General features: G+C 45.1%; 1 protein-coding gene and 1 pseudogene across 3 annotated transcripts in view; one reads left to right on the top strand and one right to left on the bottom strand.

The window, feature by feature from the left end:
- Positions 1-25,367, bottom strand: part of NXN (nucleoredoxin) — a 145,731-nt gene that overhangs the window by 102,616 nt on the left and 17,748 nt on the right. For 2 of the 3 annotated variants that reach the window (XM_085878516.1, XM_085878517.1), the window contains exons 2-3: positions 10,101-10,218; positions 6,854-6,987 (exon numbers count right to left, since the gene is read on the bottom strand). In XM_085878516.1, coding sequence (XP_085734642.1) covers positions 6,854-6,987; positions 10,101-10,218 — 252 coding nt within the window. Of the gene's footprint in view, positions 1-6,853; positions 6,988-10,100; positions 10,219-22,049; positions 22,853-25,367 lie in introns of those variants that run through there. The other variant, XM_085878518.1, reaches the window with a different exon arrangement.
- Positions 15,195-19,799, top strand: LOC147028264 (uncharacterized; annotated as a pseudogene).

Below are 25,367 nucleotides of genomic sequence, written 5' to 3'. Positions count from 1 at the left end.
AAACAAAGGTGGATCACAATTGATGAGAGGTCAGCAATAGGGATAGTAACACCCCTGACGTGCATCTCGACAGCTAATGGAACAGCCTGGTACAGCGCTCAAAGTAACCAGCACAGCGGGCTTTCACTCCTCTGTCAAGAACCCACCACCCTTCGCTCTAACTGCAATACACCGAGGGATGCGCTTGGAGGAATGCAATGCACAAATTCCCCTGTAAGTAGGACAAGAATCACTTGACCACAGGTGATGCTCTACCCCCTCACAGATTCCTCACACATGGGCCTCTTTGTCCACCCTTAGCGGACGTACAGTTTTACGCCTCAGCTCCCTGAACAGCTCAGCTCTGCTATTAAGCCTGGCCCTGCGACTGGTCAATGGTATCCAGTGTCCCTTGAGAAACAAAATTCTTCTTCGCTCTATGGTGAGTTCCAAGACATCCACCAGCAACATCAAGGACAGTGGTCTTGAAGGCTCTCCACAACTCTTTAGGATTCCCCAAAGCACCCAGACCCATCCCCCCAAATCCCCACTCAGCCTGTTTGCAAACTCCTCAGCAACCCTCTCATCCTTGAGCTTGCCAACATCCAGCTGAGGCTGGGATGTTACCCTTCTCCCAGATTTAAGCTGCAACTCCAGGGTTGTTACACAAGCATGTGGTCTGTATTGAGGAAATAAGCACTCCAGTAGACCCTGTAGCTCTGGATCATCCTCCAGCGACCATCAATGAGCACATGGTCAATCTCCTTTTCCACACCACCAGTGTTGGAATACCAAGTCCAGCGATGAGACTGTGAGTGATAAAACCATGAACCAGCCACCCTAAGTCCATGACTTCTTGTAAAGTCAAGGAACTTCGTGCTATTCTGGTTCACAGTTCCAGACCCATGGGGACCAACACTTGTTTCATAACCCTCCCTATCAGTTCCAGTCAATGCATTGAAGTCCCCCAAGACTAGAAGAATATCTCACCTGGGGCACTGATCAACCACTCGAACGCGGCATAGAATGCGTCCTTCACGGTGAGATCACTCGTCTCAGTAGGAGCATATGCAGAGACCAGGGAAACGACACCCAAGGAGTGACAAATCCCGAATCTCATAATATGCTCATTGACCAGTGTTACCTCAATTATCATTGGAGTCAGCTTATTGGACACAGCTATAGCAACTCCTTGGGCATGGTAACCATTAGAGCGACCAGACCAATAGTAGGTGTAACCACCCGTTATGATCTCGCCACTATCCTGCCTCCGAACCTCAGAGAGTGCTGCACTACCTATGTTAAAATGCTTGAGCTCAGGTGATAACAGAGATAGGTAATCATCCTCTCTTCGAGATAGGGCATTCCAGGTACCCACCCGAAGACACTGCCTTGGGTGAACCAAAGGAGATCTGGTGGACGACACCTCAGCACCACTTTGCCACACACCACTGCAATCTGACCCCAGAGGTTTACCCAATGGTTTTCCTTCTATCATTAAGGAATAGTGGTCCCGGAGGCTTTGCCCCAATCCCGTCATCCGGTGAGCTGCCCTGCGAAGGGCAGCAGCACACGTGGTACTCCCAAGGTGTGGGTTATCAGATTTCCATGCATTTGTTGGTTTTGCGGAATGAAATGTTTTACGATGGCCGGAGTACAAATTCTGCCACCAACCACCTAAAAAAAAAAGTAACCCAACTGCAGGAGGATGTCCGCAGACACAGTTGGGCACTAGAAATGGATGGAGCTCCTCCACCTCCACCCTTTGACAGGTTTTATTTTTAATCCTGATAGGTGTCCATATCCATACATCCTCCTCACCAGAAAACCAGGTGGGGGAGACAGTTTAGTTGCCGACAACCCAACCAAGAGACAGGTTAGTACAGGTTTACATGGTACCTGTAAGCAAGTCACAGATCTAATATGGATTGACCTGACGGTAATTCCAGAATCCCAGATTATCATAATTTCATGATCAATACTTTGTATAACATTTTGAATCTGCTCCTTGTGTACAACATGTTGTCGTTTGATTGAATCAATCAGCATAGCAATGTGTACTTTTGCTGGCACAGTACTAAATACAAATGAGATTCAATACAAAACAAATTTGCTGCGCCGGTCAAAACAGCACAGCGAAAACTTCACCATCAATCAATGCTCAATCAGGCACCAAGAGACTCCATTTTAAAAAGCCACCACAGATACCCAGGAACGTGTTGTCGGTACACTGGATTATCAAAGAGAATAGCGAACAGATTTTAAAACAAACGAGTGTTTTGTTCTCAAGCCCTTCAATTTACAAAACACTTTGTTTTCATGCTTCCATACAATTTATCAATGTACGATTGTGGAATCTTGATCCAAACACCTTCTAAGACACTGTTTCCATTCCTTTAACTGAAATTCTTCCTCACGTGCTATGATGAATCTGTATTTTCTAGTCATGCTGTTGTCTCTTCAGCCTCTGTTATTCTGCTCTTCCATGAGCCTTGATACCTCCATCCATTGGGACCATACTCTTTGCAGACCGTTGGTGCTGCCTAAGCAGTCTCCTGGGCTATTGGACACAATCCTGGATGGATCGCCACACCTACACAGATACTTGTCCAAACATAAACCTATTGTCAGCAACATTTTGAGTAGTTACATATCTATTATGACCACTATGTGTAAACGAGTATCTTGATGTTCTCAAGGTAATTGTCCGCAAAGGCCAAAGCTATTTTATAACTTGGTTTACACAGGATGCAGGATGCCCATGTTCACTGTATCATCTGATGTGAAAAACAATAAAGAAGGATTAAAACTTGTTTTTACAATATAGTCTGGCATGTTTTACTTATAGAAACCTGTTGGATCATCAAACAAATGGAAACAATGCTGAGAAAATTACTGTCCAAGTCATAGATGTGTGCGTGCACACCAGTGCATAGTGCTGGATATGATTTTAAAAAGGTGTCTACTAGGAATCAACACGCTCAAAATGGTCAATCAGAACCATAACCAGCTCTTACTTTTCAGCGGGCATCTGATCGAACCGTCTCCCCAACCCCATGAGCACATCAAAGGCTGATTTATGGTCCATTGAAGGCTGAATATCAGCATCTCGCAGGGAAACTTTGATGTACTTGGCACCAAAATCTTTCAATACGAACAGCGGTGTACAACTTTCGACGGAAACAAAATCGGCACGATCGAGAGTAGCCTGCGAATCATCCCGGCTGCTGCACTGAATTGATGCAATCGTTCGGCCAGAATATTCGTCATCAAGATGTTGCGTGATTAAATCACCAATACAGTCACTCAAATTTATACCGCTGACATACTTCTTAACAATCACTTTCGCCCCAGAAACCACAGTCAATCTGAACCACGCTGGCCACTGCTCAGACGCTATGACGGAAGAGTACTGCGCAGTATGGTTAAAAGGGGACTCGGCATTTTGGTGCGCGCGCAAAATTATATTTTGAAAATAAATGCCGACGTTTACATTTCGGGTTTTGAAAGTTTTGCACCTTCGGCGGAAAATTTATAAATATAAAAGGCTAAAAATGTGTTTTATATTTATGTTTCATTTCCGCAAATATACCGTCGGCGGATCTGTAAACCAAGTTATAAAATAACTAAGGCCTAAGGCAGCAACTGAAGTAAGGGCGGCAAAGACAGTGAACAGGCCATATCTGTGATTTCATAACTTGTGAAAAATGCCTGTGTTCAATCAGAAATCGCTGAAAAATTGTACTTGTCAGAAAAGCATTTCCAATGCATGGTGAATAAAGCCCTTATTACATAACCAGCTGCCGATGTCAGTGCAAAACGGATGCACCGACGTTGGCAGCTGAATAGCGCCTTGATGACATTGACAGCCTGAGTGGACAGATCCGCCTTAGTTTCTTTGCATGGCCTCATACAAGTACACGAATGACTGAAGTGATTTTTCGCCTCGGTTTCACCATCTTACAGCACACAACATAACAGCCCACCCTGACTTTGCTCCGTCAGATTTTCATCTCTTCCTCAAAGATGATGTCACGGCTGATGTGAAGCGCCAGTTCTGTCAGTTGAACACAGTTCTCTCGTGAAGGCATTGCAAAACTACTTGAACAATAGCAGAAAAAAAGTATGAGGCATTACTTTTTGGTATGCCCTCATACAAATGAAGCTGTAAAACTCAAAAAAAAAAAAAAAAAAAAAAAAAAAAAACCGCATCAGTACCCAAAATAATAGATCTGATCTAGTTTGTACTGAGGAAGGTAACATGTGGGTATGCGTGGGGCAGTTTTGAAAATTGACATAGGGTGGCAGAGAAGATAAATCCAGCACTGCCCACACTCGCCTCTAAGCTGTCTCGCCTCGGTCAGAAACCCGACCCAGCTATAAACCATCAACCTGGTGTTTCACATGCAGGGTGATTCATTTGTGTGTGTGTCCTCTCTCTCAGATGGATGGTAAACTGGATGTCCTGTCTGCCGGCATTAGTTGGTGAATGTTAAAGATCCCATGGTGTCTTTCCATGAAGAGTTAGTGAGCTATTGCTGACATCAAAAACAAATTCCAAATTACTGTCCCGACTGACTGCTCAGAATGCAATGGAAAACCACCTATCGTAACCTTTGCCAAAAAACTGCTTCGCCAGCACCAATGCTCTTATAGAGTGCATGGCACATCAGAATTATCATCATTTCATGATCAATACATCAGCATTATGCGAATATAAAAGCAATCTTGCTACAGATTGGTATTAAATAGTTTTGATTTTGGGTGACACAAAGGGCTGGGATGGGGCAGAGGGAATTATATTTCTTAATTACATAATTTCCAGATTTTGAACTATAGATAAACATTCAATTCAAACTTGTCACTCATTCATTGAGGAAATAGTTTTGGTGACAAAAGCCTGTGTAACTTAGAAGAGCACTGCATCCTTTTCATTTCATGTCAGGCTTAAGGCGCTGTCACACCTTGACGATTTAGCCAGCGTATGCTGACTTATGAAAAATTTGTCTAAAACGCTGGCACACGTCGAATACGTTATGGGTAAGTTTTGTATACGTTAAGAGCATGCTGAAAAACACTGCCATACATCGTAGTACGCTGGCTTTCATCGTTGTACTTTGGGGTTGTCCTCAAATTTTGGCATGATGGAAATTTTACGACGTATGCCAGCGTATGACTGACACGTTCCGCTACGCTAGCCATAAGTTGTAGGCACGTTATGCGATCGTCGACACACGTTACTTGTAAGTTACTCATAAGTCGAAACACGTCGAGGTAATGATTAGCGTACCCAAAACTTATTTATAACCTATGAGTAACGTGTTGTAGGCACGTTACACGATCGTTGACACACATCGAGGCACGTTATGCGATCGTTGACACACGTCGAGGTGCGTTACTTGTAAGTTACTCATAAGTCGAAACACGTCGAGGTAATGTTTAGCGTACCCAAAGCTTATTTCTAACCTATGAGTAACGTGCTTTGAACCTATGTGTAAGTACCTCCAACGCATATTGACGTATGTAGATGTATTTGATTTACGTCTTCCAGACGACCACAGAACTTACTGAACGTGTTTCTAATTTACAGCTACCGTATAATGGCGTATTGGCAGCGTTTAAAAAAAAAAACAACAACAATAACTTCCGATATTTCATCACGTGCCGTTACGTCACGTCAGATTGCCTCTTCAGTTTGCTCATGTCTTATTCTTAGCTCCTCCTCTGTGAATATTTTCTGTTTGAGGATATTGTCACGTCAACGTCGAGACTTAAAAGCAAATGTCCGAATATATTTTAAAATTCGTGATATACTAAAAAAAAAAATTCAAAAAACAACAACAACAACAACAACAACTTCAGATATTTCGTCACATGCCTTCACGGAACCAAGGAGAAAAAAAGAAAATGTGCCTTGATGGAGAAAATAAGTTTCGGGTATGCTAAACATTACCTCGACGTGTTTCGACTTATGAGTAACTTACAAGTAACGTGTGTCGACGTGTGTCAACGATCGCATAACGTGCCTACAACTTATGGCCAGCATAGTGGAACGTGTGAGCCATACGCCAAGTACGTCATAAAATTTTCAGCATGCTTGAAATTTCACGACGTACTAAACGTACCACAAAATATGACAGCATACTTCATCGTTTTTCAGCGTGCTCTTAACGTATACACAACTTACCCATACCGTATTCGACGTGTGCCAGCGTTTTAGACACATTTTTCATTTGTCGGCATACGCTGGCTAAATTGTCAAGGTGTGACCGTGGTTGACACTTCCAATTCTCAGGCGGTTATGATTTAAATCGGCGTGCGGCAGGTTTTTAACAGGCGACGCCACGAGTTCGTCGGCGATACGTGCAGTGCGCTATGCCCAAGTTAAACTATCGTTGGGCATAGGTTGTGAACGCCGACAACAGGCTAAGCATTCGTTGGTATGTTATCTATAAGACAACGAAACGTTCTGTGCCCATTACTAATATGTTCTGCATACAACCAACACGTTATGAATACGACCAAAACTTAAAAAAAAAACATCAAAATTTCAGCGTACGCCAACGTTTTACATACATTTTTATACGTTGCCATTGCTAGCTAAAACGTCAAGGTGTGACAGCACCTTTAGCAAAGAGCTTTTGATACTTTTAAAACAAAAACAATTTTTTTTGGATAAAGCCAATGATCAGAAAAAAAAGAGGAAGCAATTATAATATTAGAAATTATATGAAAAGTTATAAACAGGACCCATACTGTCAGGCAGATGTCCTTACAAAACAAAACGCCCAAAAGCAATCTCCTGAACGTGTGCTTACAACTTGTGCTCTTCTGCAGCACAATCTACATGTACCATACAGCTAGCAGTAAGTACCCAGTTAGCAGAGAAGTAGAGGCCGATATGGGCATCCTCCAGCACGCCGTAGTCAGTCATCTCTCCCGATGGCCGGATCAAGGGTCCAGCAATAGTCTGTGCAAAAGGCTTGGGTGCCCAGGGAAACTCCAGGCCTGTCAACAGTCAGGAAGGTCATGTGACATCCAAATGGGTCTTCAAGACAAAGAATAGAACTATCAAGGTACAGTAAAAATAAGTAAATAAATATTTATTTTGTGGTCAACACTTAAAATGAAATAGCACATCAAAGCACACTTTTGGCAAATCTACTCCTTGTGCAAATGCACAGACACTACAGCTAAACATTCGGCTCATTTGAAGTCTATCTCTCAGGACTCTCACAATCTGCAAAAAATGTGGTGCCAGTTCATCGAGTATATTTATGCAGTTCTGGGACACCATCACTCTCCAAAGCAATAGCACACAACATATAGTGGTCGTGAAACAGTTATTTCATTAGTATCTATTTTAGATAGCCCTTCCCTATTGTCTTATGGGCTTTTGGGTCATATGCGTTGCATGAGCATTCGGCGGGTCTTTATTCCCATTCTTTATCTATTTTACTTCACACACACGACCTCACATTCAAACCATAGCAACAGCAGCAACTCATTTGCATACGCGTGCCATTTTAAATTCAAATCGCACGCCATTGCCCAACGGACACTCACCTCAAACCTTCACCAGGCTCGAACCACAATGCTACAACATTCTTCCGACCACCACAAAACCATAATAATTTCCGCACACGATCGGACCCCAACTCTAGCTCGTCTACACTCAACATTGATGCCACAATGAACGACCACCACCATGAATCAACATGCTAAAAGCTCACCCCTATGCTCACTGCCACACCAACACTGCCATTGCTCAATCACCATCACCACCGAAGCCAATACCACCTTTTGGGACCAACAGAACAAGGGAGCGGCCCGTACCATTATAGACACTCGAGTCTGGAGTGCAAGTGTGCGCTGAACTCCATTCAACGTCTTGTGGAGAGCTCGTGTTATGCTCACTTACGGCCCTCGTTGGGTGTCCGAGGTGTGTTCGTGGTAGGAGAGCGCAACCAAATGCCCCGGCACCATTTTAATCTCGGAGCTCAGGATAAGTGAGGGTATTTCCACTGCCAAAGCCTCGCATGGGTGGAGCTAGCACCGAGGTAATGGTCTGTCCACCAAGTTCCCTTTGTGTACAACCTTTTTGGCTGCTGGTTGCACCATTGGTTAGGGGCGCAGCGATACCGCTGATGCAGCACCCCCATTAATTGTACACTGGTACTCATTTCACCAACCTCAGAAGGATGACAGGCTGAGTCAATCCCATGGTGTTAATTCAGCAGCCAACGGAGCTCAAACTCAGGACCCTATGATCCCAAGTCACCACCTGAACCGCTAAGCCAACGCCAGGCTGCTGTACACCAAGCGAGGGAGCTGGAGAACACCCATCGCTCCGCATGTTCCACTCTCAAGTGCTGCTGTTGCCAGGGGATTATAAAGGGGCGCTTGGTTCTCTGGCACTTCTTCTTGGGGTCATATAGCGGAACGGAGCAAATGGAGCTTGACTGAGGGAATGGAACTGAGTCTACCAGCAAGCGGGAGACACCAGACCAAGCGCTGCCTGAGCTCGTTAAATACTTACACATTCAGACCTGTTTATACTCAAGTTAGTCTATCCTCACACATTCTTTTCTTCGTTTCCAAAACCCTCTGACCCACATCTTTACATCTTCCTCTCCGCATTTCTCATCACACCTCCTCTGACTACACACTAGTAGACACCTTCGGTTTTCCTCCCCCATCCCCAGCAACTGGGTTTGCGCTGGTTTGTTGACCACACCCGGTAAACAAAGACGTTGGAAACACCTCGTACTTTCTCGCTATTCTAACTTACCTCGGGATGATTCTGATGGTGCCTGTTTTGTTCGCATAATTAAGATTGACTAAGATTAGGATCGGGGTAACTCTGCCCATTGTCTCTTGTATTTAAATATAACTGTTTTTCTTTTGCTGCACCTCATCAATCCTTGCCTTCTCCTGCTGTATGTATTTTGCTGTGTATTAAAACCTCTTATTGTTGCACATGTCTTTCCTTGCCCTTGCTATAAATAAATTGCTATTATTGTGAATATACCCAGTTTGTCGTGTTTTTTCCTCCATTGGTCCAGCATAGTTCGCAAGGAGTGAAACCGCCAATTGGCTCATTAGTTGGTGCGAAGTTGGCAGCTCCACTTGGCCGCACCTCATCAGTTAAGTGAATGCAAGTACGCATCGAGGGCCTGAAACTCGCTTGGTGTGGTCAATCCACCTGAAACGGTAACTCACGAAGTAGCAACCCCCTGTCAGGATTGGCAGTACCAATCGGTGTTTGTGTTTTCTTAACAACCCGCCGGAGCACAGAGTTATCCGTGCTCGATGGCCTCAGGACCGGATCTTCGGGAGGAACTCGAGCGCTTCCCCTCGGAGCGAAACCCGAACACCAGATCCGAAACAATATCTCTGGTACGTGCACCTCATCTGATGCTTCTCTTAAAGGACAGAGGTATGATGGACACTGCTCATGCAGTGTCCACCATTTCCCTAACTCCAACTTCAGGAAAAGGCCATGGTCTTGAATCCCTCTTTCTTCTTTTGTCCATCTTAACTCCCCACCCCCTGCAAAACTCTTCTTCCCAAACCCACCAATCCACCAGGCAGGCTAAAGCAACGTCGCTGTCTGTCTATATAGACAAAATAAGAAACTGGTTACCCCCCATGTCACAAGTATTTAACCAGAAACCATTAGCTTGTTATCCACTCAAAGTCCAAACTCACCACTCACCTCCATCAATTTCTACTCCTCTTCTCTTGCATGCAGAACTGTCTTACAGTCTATCATTTCATTTTATTATCACCAGGCTTTCAAGTCTCATGTCCACCACCACCACATCATGCTCACTTCCATCTCCCTGAGCTTTCTGACATGCTGAGACACTGTCCCTCTTTCACCACCGAGCATTCTTGTCCACACTTTGTTGACCTTTTACCATCTGTAGTTCTGCTCTTCCCCATGCCTCAATACCTGGATATATGACAAGGACAAAAAAAGACCAAGAATGACAAGGACAAAGGAATAATGCTCCACCCACTCCTTCCATGCTCTCACCCAGTCCCATTTCTCTCACTTCATCCAAGCTGCTTGAAAAGAGAATTGTGGAAACACCTGAAGCATCAATATCACTTACCATGGGGATCCTCGGTAACTGTGGCTACACCATTCTTGGTAAGAACATGGGTATCGCAGGAATCGAGCAGGATAAGAGTGGGGATTGTTGTAACCTTAAACTTACGACACAGGCTGAACTGTGGGAGGGGTGCACAGGAAAGGAAAGAAACACATTGGATTGCATTCTTCAATAACCAAAGCACGTATTCTATGGAGACCTTGTCATCGCATACAGGATTACTACTTCTGTCACCGAAAGTAGACGGCAGTTATGTTTTCAGCCATGTGTGTCTGTGTGTAGGAAATCTCAAAAAGTTGTGGACAGATTCGGACAAAATTTGGTGGATAGGTTAGGTGTGTGGTAAGAACGAACTTATTCGATTTCGGTGAAGATCCAGCCCCGCTTATTATAATTTTTTAAGCGATTCTTCATCACTGAGAGACAGGGCCAACAACAATATATAACACGATATCTCAAAAAGTTGTGCACAGATTCGGACGAGAATTGCTGGACAGGTTGGGTTGCTGTTGTTGTTGTTGTTGTTGTTGTTTCATATGCAGCCTGTGGCTGCTGCTTGCATACTTTCTGGGAGTGTGGCTGTGCCATTGATGCAGTGCCCTTGTTACCAGTAAGCTGGTACCCATTTTGCCAACCTTGGAAAGATGACAGGCTGAGTCAAGCCACCATATTTCAATGGCATGACAGGGGCTCAAACTCAAGACCCTAAGATCTTAAGCCAGTCACCTTAACCGTGAAGCCAACACCAGGCTTGACAGGTTGGGTGTGTGATAATGACGACTTGATTCGATTTTTGTGAAGATCCGATAATTTTTTGAATTTTCAAGTGATTCTTCACCATTGAGAGATGGGGCCAAAAACGATATTAAGTACTGTGCCAGCAAAAACGATGGGGGCATGATATTTCAAAAAGTCGTGGACGAGTTATGACAAACCCAGGTGGACGAATTGGTTCGATGACAAGAACAAGCCAATTCCATTTTGGTTCAGGTCCGGCTACAGATGGGTTGTTTGTCATTGCCTTCCGAGCGGTAGTTAGGGCAGGAATTTGGAATTTGGCCAAAGTGCTGGTGAACACTTGCCTACTCTTCGCTCAGGACAATGTGGGATCTTTAACATCCACCAACTAATACTGGCAGATGGAACACCCAGTTAAATGTCCATCTGAGAGACAGCACACACATCGATGAATCAATCGCCCTGCCTGTGAAACACTGGGATGATGGTTTCTAACTGGGTCAGGATTCAAACTCAGGCTCGATAGCTTAGAGGAGAGTGTGTGTACCTCTAGGCCATTCATCCTGCCAGCCTGTAGGGCCAAAAAAATAAGTGGAAAAAAAAGATCCAGATCATAATTAAATGAACGGAGCTAAGTTGAAAGGACGGGAGAGATGGAAGAAAATGAAATGGAGTGCTTTCTGGATAACACATGGACACAGGCCAACAAAAAGCAGAGGGAAAGAAACCTGAAGGTGTGTGTGTGTGTGTGTGTGTGTGTGTGTGTGTTTGTGTGTGTGTGTGTGTGTGTGTGCGCGCGCGCGCACGCGCACGTGCGTGCTCATTCAAGGAAACTATTCACATCAAAGTATTGAATGAAGGCCAAGAATATCATTTTGAGTACAGCTCAGCAAGCAAATAAATCCGATTTACTGGGATCATTTTTTATTTACACAAAAAAAAAATCCATCATCACTTTGTTCAACACAATAATCAATAAAGAAGAAAGAGGTCAGTAAATGGCAAAGGTATTCCCAAATAAGGAATTTAATGGTGGATACATAAATGAAGGCCTGCTAAGGGTCCGAAGGAAAAGTTGTGAAATATTTTGAGACGTGCCGAAAACCACCTCAGCAACCTCAGCCTGAGCACACTGCTTCTCCCTTGGGTTGCAAGAGTGATCCCAGACGTGAGATGTACTTGCAGCTTTGCGAGCAGCTAGACGTCCATTCCAGAGATAATGGTTTAGCATCATGAAAACTAAAAGTCTGACCACAATCCATCTGCAGTCCACTTGTGAGAGGTTCTGCTTTACTTATCTCTCTAAATCCTGCACCAAGAAGAAAAGTTTCCCCAGACTGTTTTATGTACAAGACGTATTTTCCCTTCTCATCACTATCAACTCATCTCACTCTTCCTTTACCCGTTAAAATACAGAATCAAAATCCCCCTTCCTTCCGAAATAGACGTCAAGTTTTCTGAATATAACAACCCTAGAGGCATTTTTGAGGAAACGCTGGCAGACACTTTACTTAACCTAATTTTGGTATACTGATTTCAATTTTGCTGTCTGCCAAGCTGTATCTTGACCGCTTGACCCTCAACATGACGTAATAAGCCACGCCCCTTTTTTGCATATTCCGCAATATGGTTTACTGTAAAAGTTAATGTAAATATATCATGTGTGGTATCATATGAAAGGTAATGACATGAACATTGCAAAAATATGATCAATAAATAAATATTACATCATGTAGGGTCATTTAGAGGTCATTTTGGGTCAAATGATCTCATAATATCATATTACGCAATTCTATATAGCTCTATAAAGACAATTCAGGACTAAATTCATATCGTTCTTTTTCATTCTAAGGAATCATTATTCAGTATAAACCATCAGGGATGGGAGCGATGGGGTGATTTAACAAGTGTTTGGACGACGAGCAACTTGATTTTAATGTAAATCAAGATTAAAATTGAGAAGCTTCTCGTCAAAATACCAGTCAGAACGTCCCGACTGCTCCGGCCTTACCGGCTTATCCTGAAGCACAATTTGTTAGTATGAAAAAAAATTCTGACAAAAAATTGGTGTATATGGTAGATACATTGCATTACCCTATATGCTGAATTTTAAAAACGTTCTGTCAAGCTGTATCCTTACCCGGTCACCCCTGATATCACATTATAAGCCACACCCATTTCCATAGGTTACCTTCTCAGTGATGATAAACATAATAATCATGTTTGGTATAATTGTGCAAGATTTGTGTGCAAGGTACAAAAGTGCAAGATTTCAACATTGCCAACTCATTGATAAGAAGTATGTATTGCATTATCTGGGATAATTTAGGTGGGGAACAAATCAAAAGATTTAAAAAGTCCTTTAAATGTAACTAGTTTTTTAAGAGTGTTGATCCCTCCATCCCTCTTCCAATAATAAAATCGGAAGTGGGGCAAAACAACTTTGATTGTCTTAAAAAAATATGACTAATCATTAATTTTGATGACATGGAACTAGTTAGATTTATAATATCTCTTTGATTTGTTAATTTGTTCCCTTAAGGTTACAAAACAATATTATTCAGGGCTGTTTATAGCAGTAGAAATTCCAAAGGCTAAACAAGATTGATACAATACGAAAACAACATGAATTACAAATTGACTGAAGTACAGCGATATTGTTTAGGAAAGTCAAATTAAAGGGAATCAACATAATTAATTTGACCAAAAAATAACATGTATCTTATTCTTTAGTCATTGTAATAACCATTACCGGAATTTAAAAAAATAGTAACAATCTTGCTGAAATTTAAAATGTTGTGAGAATTGTTTTATAAGGCCTTCTATACATTTGTAAGTTGACATAACCATTACGACCGGTATTTAAACTGTCATGAGATTTGTCTCTTAAGGCCTTCCATACTTTTTTAATTTGACGTAACCATTACAACTGATATTAAAAATGTCATCACATTTGTTTTATAAGACCTTCTATACTTTTAAAATTTGACATAACAAGTCTATCTTATATCCTGGAGCTACTACTTTTTTACATTATTATACTCTCTGATATAAATATTTGGGTATTCGATTTTGTCGTTAATTTTGAACACACCACAACAAATCTCAACTTAGTGTGGTGTTTGGTGCAACTGTTATTTTATTACGTGATACAAGGGAAGGACTCAAATTCCTGAAATATCATGAAAATAATTACATTCACAGATAGTGGGGCAACTTAGCTAAATATAGCATAACAATTGTGCATTTTGTGAGGAAAGCAACAAATTTGGCACACGAGTAGCCTATCATATTATGAACAGATTTGGATATTGGGCCATCTCAAATTCCACCGCTGATGGCTGTGGCAGCCATTTTTCAAAATGGCCACCAGTGGTTGCTGTTATGACGCATATCTGCTTTACTGGAGAGGAATGCAAGTTGATAGTGAAAGTTTATTTACTAATAAAGATCCAATAACGGTCAAAGAAATTTGATTTGGTTGAGAAAAAAAAGTTAAAGTGGACTAATTAGTCTTATTAAGACACAGATTCTGAATGAAAACCAATGATAAACATTCATAGCACTATTGGCTTGGCACATGGTAGTAGAAGTGGTATGCGTGCATATTGACCCCGGAATCACGCACGGTTGAGTTGCCAGCTTACACTTGTTGACTCGATTCATTGTTATTTTGTTCTGTGCCCATAGAGTTCTCTATGCTATCCCATTGTTAACCATAGTTCATCAAGTTGAGTTTGGTTTTCAGGGTGCAGTTTGGTCATAGGATTATCTCAGTCACGGATTACCGGGTTACGAGGTTCTGTATGTATTTCCGTTCTGCCTTCACGGCGCCAGTTCCAGTTTGCTACTGAGTGAGGAAGTTCTCCCTTCGTACCAGCGTGTTGGCGAGATATCTTTACCATGATAACTTGTTAGTTTTCGGGTTATCTTCGTTCGATTGACGGCAATGCCAAACCATTTGAAAGTATTTTTCCATTCTAGTTTCCATTTTCATGGCTAAGCTAATTTGTTTTGGTCAGTTTGTTGAGTAACCCTTCCGTTTTCTGAAACTGCATTTTTATTGACTCTTACAGTCAATCGCAACACATCGGCTCGAAGTAACCTAAATATGGATGAATTCGGTCGTATTGGGAATGAAGCCATGCAACTCAGATGATGGGTGTGAATTGTCTATGCGCAGTCACCAGCGTCTGTAGAACATTTTACAAGTGGCAATAGTATTTATGACTATGGGCGAGGAGAAAACCAGTTTAATTCATAACTAATCTATCCTACATTGTGTCAATGCAGATCCTGATGGTGGTGGTTGCTGGTGAACAGAAGATACCTTGTGTAACATTGAACAACTTGACCATGTCCAAGAGCTTCCAATTGGTTGGCCTTGAGCGTCCTGTCCCATCAACATCAATGCACCGAACTCAGACTAACTGGAAGCTGTGTATCATTTGCCAAGAGGACAAAGCAGAGTCTCTGACATGTCCTTCAGTCCAAGCGAAAAGACTCTGGGAGTGGGTACAGTTCACTCGCAGCCAATTTGATCAGATTCAGTGAGCTTGGACAACTTCCAGGAACACTTCAGTTGGAAAGACTCAATGAAGGGTATAGCATTGAAATGGCCATGGTTACAAACAATGCTTTGTACCATCAAACATGCAAACTCAAATATAACAATACAAAATTGCAAAGGGCAGAAAAGTGAACACTCATGACAGAAGGAGAGATCCATGACATGCCAGATGCGTGCAAACGCACCAGATTTCATTCAACATCATCCAGTACAGAGAAGGCCCAAGAAGCCCAGTGTTTCTTCTGCAGAGAACCTGCAGGAACCGATGGTGTTCACAAAGTTGCAACATTTCAAATGGACAGTAGAGTTCGAGACTGGGCAGCCATTCTTGAAGACTGAAGACACAGAACTGCTCGGCCGACTCAGTGCCGGGGACATGGCCGCCCAGGACGCCAAGTACCATAAGAAGTGCTTATCAGTGCTGCACAACCGTGTTAGAAAGGCCCAGTCTGAGGGACCCAAGTACAAAGACAAGGAGTGAGAAGTATCACGTATTGTCTTCGCCGAACTGGTCCTCTGATGAGGAGATGAGGAGGAGACATGAGGAGGAGACTGATGAGGAGACAGCACCGGTGTTCAAGTTAGCTAATCTCGTGGAGCTCTATCAGTCCAGAATGGAACAGCTAGGGGTTAAGCTCGACACAAGGGTCCACTCCACACGACTGAAGCAGAGACTCCTTACCCAGTTCCCTGACATGCGCGCACACACAAAGGGGAGAGACGTCCTGCTGGTATTTGAAGAAGACGTTGAGGCTGCTCTCAAAGCCTGTGATCTGGACAGTGATAATGATGTGGTCCATCTTGCATGTGCTGCACAGACCGTGCGCCACCACATGTTTGAAGAAGCTGAGCCCTTCAACGGATTCCCTGAAGGATGCCAAGGAGAATCTGTGCCATCACTGCTGCTTGCCTTGGTGAGCATGGTCCTAGAGGGTCCCAGCATTAAGGATTAGATGGCAGACACAACCCCTGCAGCACTTGCCATTGCCCAGATGCTGAAGTTTAACTGCATCATGCACAACCGGGCACATCGCACCACAGGACCCGTAACTGCCAGGCACAGTGCTGCCCAGGAGACCCCAGTTCCCACATACGTAGGGATGATGTTGCATGCTCACACACGAAAGAGGGAGTTAGTAGACAGGTTGTCACACCTGGGTATGAGCATCTCATATGCCCGTGTTCTCGAGCTCTCGGCTCAGATGGGGAACAGTGCCTGCCAACAGTTTCACAGAGAACAAGTGGTCTTCCCCCCCCCCCCCCAAAGATGCGCAGCAATGTCTTCACAACATCAGCCATAGACAATATCGACCACAATCCCAGTTCAATGACAGCGAAAGAGTCCTTCCATGATACAGCCATCTCCCTCCTCCAGCACCCCTCTTTCACTGGCGAAGGAGTGGACCGAAGCATTGTAATCGTTGGTGGATCTAGAGATGCTTGCTCAAAGATGGTCGGCCACTTGCCACACTACTATACTGATGTGCCCCCAGTCACTACCAGCAAGAAAAACCTGTCTGTTCCAGCTACGAGAGTGGTGTCCTTGACCAGAGATGACTTCAAGGAGCAGACTGAGGAGGAATATCTGTGGCTAGAGCATGCAAGGCGGCTCTTAGAGGACAACACTGGGACATACGAGAACATATCGTGGTCAGCGTTTCATGCCAGTCGCCAGCCGCCGTTACCTCGAACCATCAGCCGTACCGCCCTGCTTCCACTGTTCCTTGACAGTGCCCACACGGTGGCCATGATCCGGCACTCCATGGAGGTGGTGAAGAATGCTGTAGAACATGTGCATCCTGGCCAGACACCTGTCGTCACCTTGGACCAGCCACTGTTTTTTTTTGTATATCTTGTCGAGGCTCGTATGAGAGCTAACACACAACGCACATCGAGGGGGGCATAAGACAGGAGGGGAGAAAGTGGGAAAGAAAAAAAGAGTGGGGAACAGAGACATTAGGAGATCTGTGGAAGGGAGAGGGATGGGACGGGGAACATGGGGAATACAAGATGGACATTACAGGGACTTTCAAGAAGGAAAGCAGGAAATTTGAAGGAGGTGGGCTTGGGTGGATTATCGGGGGTAGAAAAGATCAAGGATTTGGATGGGGGATGATAAGAGGTGTTTGTGAACAGCTGTTTTGAAGGTCTGGAGGGAAGAATGGGATTGAAGACAGTGTGGGAGTTTATTCCAAAGGCGGGCATTTGCCTTGGCCAAGCAGATTCAGTGGAAGTGGCCAGAGAAGTATGGTGAAGAAAAGATGGTAGTGATGTTTGTTGGGCTCCACATCGAGATGGCCGCCCTGAAGACGCTGGGCGACTGGCTGCGAGGAAGTGGCTGGGTACAAGCTTTGGTGCAAGCTGAGATTGCAACGCCAGGGACAGCCAACTCCATCCTGCAAGCTGCCCACGTAACCCACGCAAGAAGAGCTCATCAAATCACTGCAGCGGCACTGCACATCCTGCAACACCGTGCGTATGAACGCCACTGTATGACGTATTTTGATGATGCAGAAGACCTGCCTGAGTTCGAAGAATGGTGTCACCAGAGAGGAGAAGACATTCCCAACTTTCAGTACTGGGCAACTGTGCTGGAACTAGAGATGTTGGTACTGGTCTACGTACATTCTCTGCGGCAGGCTTCATTCATGATGTACCTTGATGCCGTGACGGAACTGGTCCCATGGTTCCATGCCTTAGACTACACACACTATGCCAGGTGGGTCCCTGTTCACCTGAGCGACATGATTGCACTCCCAATGAAGCACCCAGATGTAGCTAGAGAATTTATGGCTGGCAACTTCACTGTACAGAAGACGAAGAACGTGTTCTCTTCGATCCCAATCGACCAGGCACATGAACAGAACAACGCATGTATCAAAGGAGATAGTGGAGCAGTCAGCCTCACTGATAACCCAAGTGCCCTGCGGCATTGGATGATTGCTGGGCCAGAAGTTGCCAGGGCCATAGAAGAGTTCCAAGATGGCTGTCAACAATGGGGGAGGCGAGAGAACACACGTCATCACGACCAGACACCAAGTGTGCAAACCTCTTTCGCCAAGGATGTCCGTGCCCTTGTCAGCGTCATAGAAGAGCTTGGCAACCCCTTTGAGGAAGAGAGCATGGATCTGGTTGTCCTTGACACAAAGGAAATTGCAGGTCCTGCTGCAGTTGAGAATGTCAGGAATGTGAAGAAGATTGGCCAAGAGCAGTTCCAGGCTTTCACCAGAAAATGCCTGGTGGAAAGGACCAAGCCAATTGATGATGCAATTCGTCGGAACAAGCTGAAGGTGTTTAGCACTTCCACCCCGAGAAGTGCGAGCAAAGGGAAACAGCAGCTGGCCTCTCTCAGGAACGACGTGGAACTTTTCTCACGGCTCTACATCGGTTGCCAGACGAGGGATGCAAACCTTGAAGAGTTCTTTCGTCATGAGAATCAAGCGTGTCCTCCAGCTCTCTCCGATGGAGAAAGTCTCCGTCTAGGTACGAACAGTGATCTCCTCAAATGCTTTGAAGAATTCTCCAATGCCCAACCAGAGGCTCCTGATACCACCAGCCTAGTTCTTGATGGGACAGTCATTGTCCAGATGCTGAAGCCTGCGGTAGCCAAGAACTTTGATGACTATGCCCAGGATGTCTTCATACCGTACCTGTCAACAAAGCTTCAGACTGTGTCATGCATGGACCTGGTCTGGGACCGCTCTGTTGCTGATTCACTGAAAGGCAGTGCAAGATCAAAGCGTGGAAAAGGAGTGCGCAGGCGCGTGGTCGGAGCAGCAGTTATACCTGGAAACTGGCAGAACTTCCTCCAAGTGGACACCAACAAGACCGAGCTGTTCAAGTTCCTATCAGAAGCTATCTTCAGGTGGTTTGACCAGGATGACAAGCAGCTGGTTATCACTGATGGAGAGGCAGTCCTGAGCAAGCCACCGCTGCTGGACCTGGCCTTGCTCTCCCCATGCAGCCACGAAGAAGCTGACAGTCGAATGTTGTTGCATGCATCCCATGCAGCCAACCATGGTCACCACAAGATACTGATCAAGACAGTTGACACCGATGTTGTGGTGTTGGCTGTGTCAGTGGCCCAGGGACTGCAACCAGAAGATGAACTGTGGCTAGCATTTGGCACTGGGAATAGTTTTCGGTAACTGGCAGCCCACAAAATAGCAGCTGGCCTAGGACCAGAGAAGGCACAGGCACTCCCAATGTTTCACGCTCTGACTGGGTGTGACACTGTATCTAGCTTTGCTGGACATGGTAAGAAGACGGCTTGAACAATCTGGACCATTCTGCCAGAACTTACAGACACACTGCTGAAGCTATCCTCTGCACCAAGTGGCATACCAGACGGTCATGTACACCATCGAGAGGTTCGTCATATTGCTCTATGACAGAACCAGCACGTGCAATGACATTGACAAGGCCCAGAAGAAACTCTTCACGAAGAAGAACAACGTGCAGCTGATCCCGTCAACCAAGGCAGCTCTGGAGGAGCATGTGAAGAGGGCGGCCTACCAAGTAGGCCATGTGTGGGGTCAAACACTGCTACCAACGCCAGAGCTGCCTCCTCCATCCAGCTGGGGCTGGGTCAAGAATGACGAGGAGGTGTACGAGCCACACTGGACGAAGCTACCCAAAGCAGCCCACACCTGCTATGAGCTAGTATCGTGCAAGTGCAAGAAGAGCTGTCTGAAGCGTTGCAAGTGCAAAAAGGCCGCACTTGAATGCACAGCTTTGTGTGTGTGTGTGTGTGTGTGTGTGTGTGTGTGTGTGTGTGTGTGTGTGTGTGTGTGTGTGTGTGTGTGTGTGTGTGTGTGTGTGTGTGTGTGTGTGTGTGTGTGTGCGTGCGTGCGTGCGTGCGTGCGTGCGTGCGTGCGTGCGTGTGAGGGAGAGTGCTCACAAAATTGAGAGAATATTAACAGAGCAGACTGTGTCACTGATTCAGAACATTTAAATCAGACATCTCTCAATCAATTCCTACGAGTGAGATGTCGGTATTCATATGAATGAGACGCAGCCCATGATTCGTTTGCAACCTTGCTCAACAACCAATGACTTTACATAAGTGATGTTGGTATTCATATCAATCAGACGCAGCCCGCAATTAGTTTGCCACCATTCTCAACAACCAATTTCTATGAGTGAGATAGTCATCCGGTACAACAAATAATTAGCAGCCATCTTACAAAATGGCGGCTATCTTTAAACTTGAGGTGGCTCCAGGTTATGTTTTTCTTAATTCAGCTTTTAATAAATGTTCAAACCAATGTTAGAGTGAAATTATAGTAACCCCTAGCGGCCATTTTGGAAAATGGCTGCCACAGCCATCAGCAGCTGAATTTGAGATGGCCCAATATCCAAATCTGTTCATAATATGTTCGGCTACTAGTATGCCAAATTTGGTGCTTTCCTCACAAAATGCACAATTGTTATGTTAAGTTGCCCCACTAAGATGCCTTGTTGCATACAAAATATCACACTGGTGTTCAAAATATTAAAAATTTACCAGAATAGTGTATAATTGACAAGGTTGTTGACATAACAATGGAGTAACTTTTGTCCAATTACATGTGCTGATGTGTGCAGTAGAGACAGCCTGTAGCCACAATATGATGACGTAGCACCCTCTGGAGAAGCCATATTTTTTCAGAGACCAATATGGATCGCACTTACAAGCAACATTAAATGCATATTAATCCTTTTTGAATCAAAATCTGACCTGGAATGTTGCCAGGTTGCCACCTAACAAAAAGCTTTTATATATTATATTTAGTACAAAAAATATTTCCACCTGATGGAAGAATAAGGCAAGATAGGGGGGAAAAAAGGCAACAGACTATTATGAATTTGCCTCCAGTCGGGATCACGAGGGGAGTTCTCAGATCCAACGGCCAACGACTGAATCCGACGCTCCATAAATAAGTCCGCAACATAACGGGTTGCTAAGCAACCGCAGAGCTGTCTGGGATGCTTAATTTAAGTCGGGTCCAACATCAAAATCCCACTTTACCTTCCCAGTAAATTAAACACCCCAGATAGAGAACTGTGCTTCCAACACACCGAGATATAGATATAACCAAGCATTACGGGAGGTGGAGATCTTGGCTACCGCCGACCAATAACGGAACAGCAGGTGAGAACTCCCTGTTACAACACACTATGTCTAACCAATGGAAGCAGACAACTGGAAAATTTGGAAAAAGGTTGATACTGTTCAGCAAAATGGCATTTATTTACAAGGCAAGCAGTCCCAATAGAAAACCTTATCCAAAGCACAGAAGCCCCTTACTCAGTCAATTTATTACAGATACATGGGCGCCACTTTCGTTCCGGGAATAAGGAGAGAAGCAAGAAGACAGACAGAGGAGTGAAGAAAATGGGGCATAGTCGCAACCCCACGCCCACCCATACATAAACCAGTTGCTTCATGTGCTTCCAAATGGAGGGGAGGTGTACGAGTGAGGAGAGGTGAGGGTGAATGCATGGGTATCAGATTAAGGGTGTGAGGTGTGAAAGTCAGTTAGCCCTGAAAAGGACAGTTGATGGTTTTACTGATTGCTAATGCATGCAAAGGGAACGAGGTAGAGTAGAGATAGTAAGAAGAAAGTTTGTGGTAGTCTGTATGTTTGCTGACCACTCACAGAAGCTCTTGCGATCTTGCACGTTCCACCAGGAACTGGATCTTGCTCATGCTGGCTTTCCCTCCAGGCACTAGCTTGTTCTCCAGCCACCAGCATGCTTGGTCTCCCAGTTCCAAGATACGGCCATGGTCTGAACTCCAGTTCAGACGTTTACAAGCTGTGTTCTGTTTTCCACCACATCCGAATGTCTCTTGATCCGATGGATCATCCAGCAACGTTCATTGGCTACTTGACGTTTGGCAGCGAGTCGGGGCTGGGGTACAGCAGTGTATTTTCTAAATTACCAAGCCACATTTTTTTCCACCCACAGACAGCTGTTTATAAAGATTAATATTTGTGAACATCTCCATCATACGTATGCCTGGTGTTGGCTTAATGGTTAGGGTAGCGGGCTTTGGATCCTAGGGTCCTGAGTTCAAATCCCATTCAGATGTTGAATTAATACTAGGTGGGGTTAACTCGGCCTGTCATCCTGAGGTCGGCAAAATGAGTGCCAGCATGCTGGTATACTGTGTCGGAGTGGCAACCCGTCCAGGATTGTGCCCAATAGCCAAGGAGACTGCTTAAGCAGCACCAACGCTCTGCACAGAGTATGGTCCCAATCTCCTCCTCTCCATCATACGTCCATGTAAATGTAACATTGCTTTATGGTGAAAGCTACTCAAGGTTATTGGGTTGTATACAGTACGTACTGTCGTCGGAAATCACACCGACTCCAGCCTGCCAGTTCCAGAAAAATTGCCGATATCGGCCAAGTGTGTGTGTGTGTGTGTGTGTGTGTGTGTGTGTGTGTGTGTGTGTGTGTGTGTGTGTGTGTGTGTGTGTGTGTGTGTGTGTGTGTGTGTGTGTGTGTGTGTGTGTGTGTGTGTGTGTGTGTGTGTGTGTGTGTGTGTGTGTGTGTGTGTGTGTGTGTGTATATATGTGTGTGTGTGTGTGTGTGGTAGCCCACTGCCTCCCCTCCCTCCAGAATCCCAACCCACCCCTTCCCCTCCCTCTCTCCAGACTCCCACCTCACCCCTTCCCCTCCCTCTCTCCGGACTCCCACCTCACCCCTTCCCCTCTCTCCGGACTCCCACCTCACCCCTTCCCCTCTCTCCGGACTCCCACCTCACCCCTTCCCCTCTCTCTGGACTCCCACCTCACCCCTTCCCCTCTCTCCGGACTCCCACCTCACCCCTTCCCCTCTCTCCGGACTCCCACCTCACCCCTTCCCCTCTCTCCCCCCTCCCACCTCACCCCTTCTCCTCTCCCCGGTCTCCCACCTCACCCCTTCCCCTCTCTCCGGACTCCCACATCACCCCTTCTCCTCTCTCCCCCCACCTCACACCATCCCCTCTCTCTCATCCTAACCTACACCTACCCCACCCCCTACTGGTGACAGGAAATGTGAAGGGGCGCATCAAGTCCCATCACTACCAACACCTTTTCTTCCCACTTCCCCCTGACTTTCAAGACTTGTTCTGGATCTGCTCATGAGATTGATGGAGGAGTGAAGAGGAAGAAGAAGAAAGTGGTGAAGAGAATTTTCAAAATTTTCCATATCGCGAATAGTTTCTTCATGCGGAGCTTCGAACGGAATACATAACAACGGCAATGGTTTTTTTCAACCAAGTAAATCGATGATTACGTTTCAAACGGTAGATAATCGGGTGAAGGTACAGGACAGGGGATGGAATTCAAAACCGCGAGCAGACATGTTTGTGGGAGCGAAATACATTGCCAGTGAAAGACGACGACGACGTAGTGTGCAGACATACATCGAATTTCTTCAGATTTCACGCTAGATTTCGACATAATTATTAAGGCCATGAGTTCGGATTTTTCAAATATAGAATCAGATTTTGAAAATCACCATTAATAAGCCTATACGATACACTATTCAATCTAGCCAGGAGCCAATCACATTGCACCGAGCCTCAAACAGCCAATAAGCATAAGCCGCAAACAGATGAACGGACAGCCATCTCCGTCTTTATATATTATATCCTCCAGCAAATACAACCCGTCGCTTCGCTGATAAGGATGTTAAGGGGGGGGCAGAGGAAGGGAGGGGAGAGAGAGAGAGAGAGAGAGAGAGAGAGAGAGAGAGAGAGAGAGAGAGAGAGAGAGAGAGAGAGAGAGAGAGAGAGAGAGAGAGAGAGAGAGAGAGAGAGAGAGAGAGAGAGAGAGAGGAGAGAGAGAGAGAGAGAGAGAGAGAAGGGAGAGAGAGAGAGAGAGGAGGGAGAGAGGAGGGACGGGAGGGGAGAGAGAGAGGAGGGACGGGAGGGGAGAGAGAGAGAGGAGGGACGGGAGGGGAGAGAGAGAGGAGGGACGGGTGAGGAGAGAGAGAGAGGAGGGACGGGAGAGGAGAGAGAGAGAGGAGGGAAGGGAGGGGAGAGAGAGGAGGGAAAGGAGGGAAGGGGAGCTCGGAAGGGGGGAAGGTTGAAAGAGCGACGACTCACCAAATGTTGCTATACACTGTGGGAGGGAGGGTGCAAGGAGGGGTTGAGAGAGACAGAGAGAAAGAGACAGAGAAAAAGAGGCAGAGAGAGAGATAGAGACAGAGAGAAAGAGAGAGAAAGGGGGTGGGGGAAGAGAGAGAAAGGTGAGGGGTGGAGGTGACGTTAGCAAAGAGAATGAATATGTTATGCATAAAGAACGAACACACACACACACACACACACACACACACACACACACACACACACACACACACACACACACACACACACACACACACACACACACACACACACACACACACACACACACACACACACACACACACACACACACACACAACGACACAACAGAGTTCGTAAAGTAATCTGCTGGCACATCTGCAAAAGCTCATGCGAAGATTAACCAAAACCAAACACTGAAAACATGGAAGTGCCGCTCCCATACCTCCTCATGATCCCATCGAGCGTGAACATCAAAAACAAAGCATTACAACCAGATATCACACTTGGGTACAAAAAAGAGAAGAAGGGATTGCGAATTGAGGTGTTAATACTAGTGATTTTGGATTAAACGATGCAGAAATCAAGAAAATGACCGAATACCAAGACCTCAAGAATGAAGTGAAAAGATCCTGGAAACTGAAGAATGCCAAAGTTGTACCAGTGATAGTTGGAGCTCCAGGAATGATGACAAAGAACCTCACAGAGATATTAAAACCATCCCTGGGAATACTATTACAAACGAACTACAGTTGGAAGCTTTTCGAAACTCAGTGACGATGCTGAAGAGAGCCTTCGGCAAAAAACTTTAAGAACAGAAAACTTCACAGCTTGATCCATGAATCGTGACCCTTTACCAAAATGAAGGTGAATACTT

Source organism: Eptatretus burgeri, chromosome 4 (genome assembly GCF_056783735.1).
Source record: "Eptatretus burgeri isolate ZD-2024b chromosome 4, Ebu_testis_v1, whole genome shotgun sequence".
In the NCBI taxonomy this organism is placed as follows: Eukaryota; Metazoa; Chordata; class Myxini; order Myxiniformes; family Myxinidae; genus Eptatretus; species Eptatretus burgeri.
The sequence above is the reverse complement of the archived record's forward strand: the minus strand, read 5'-3'. Positions and strand labels throughout refer to the sequence as shown.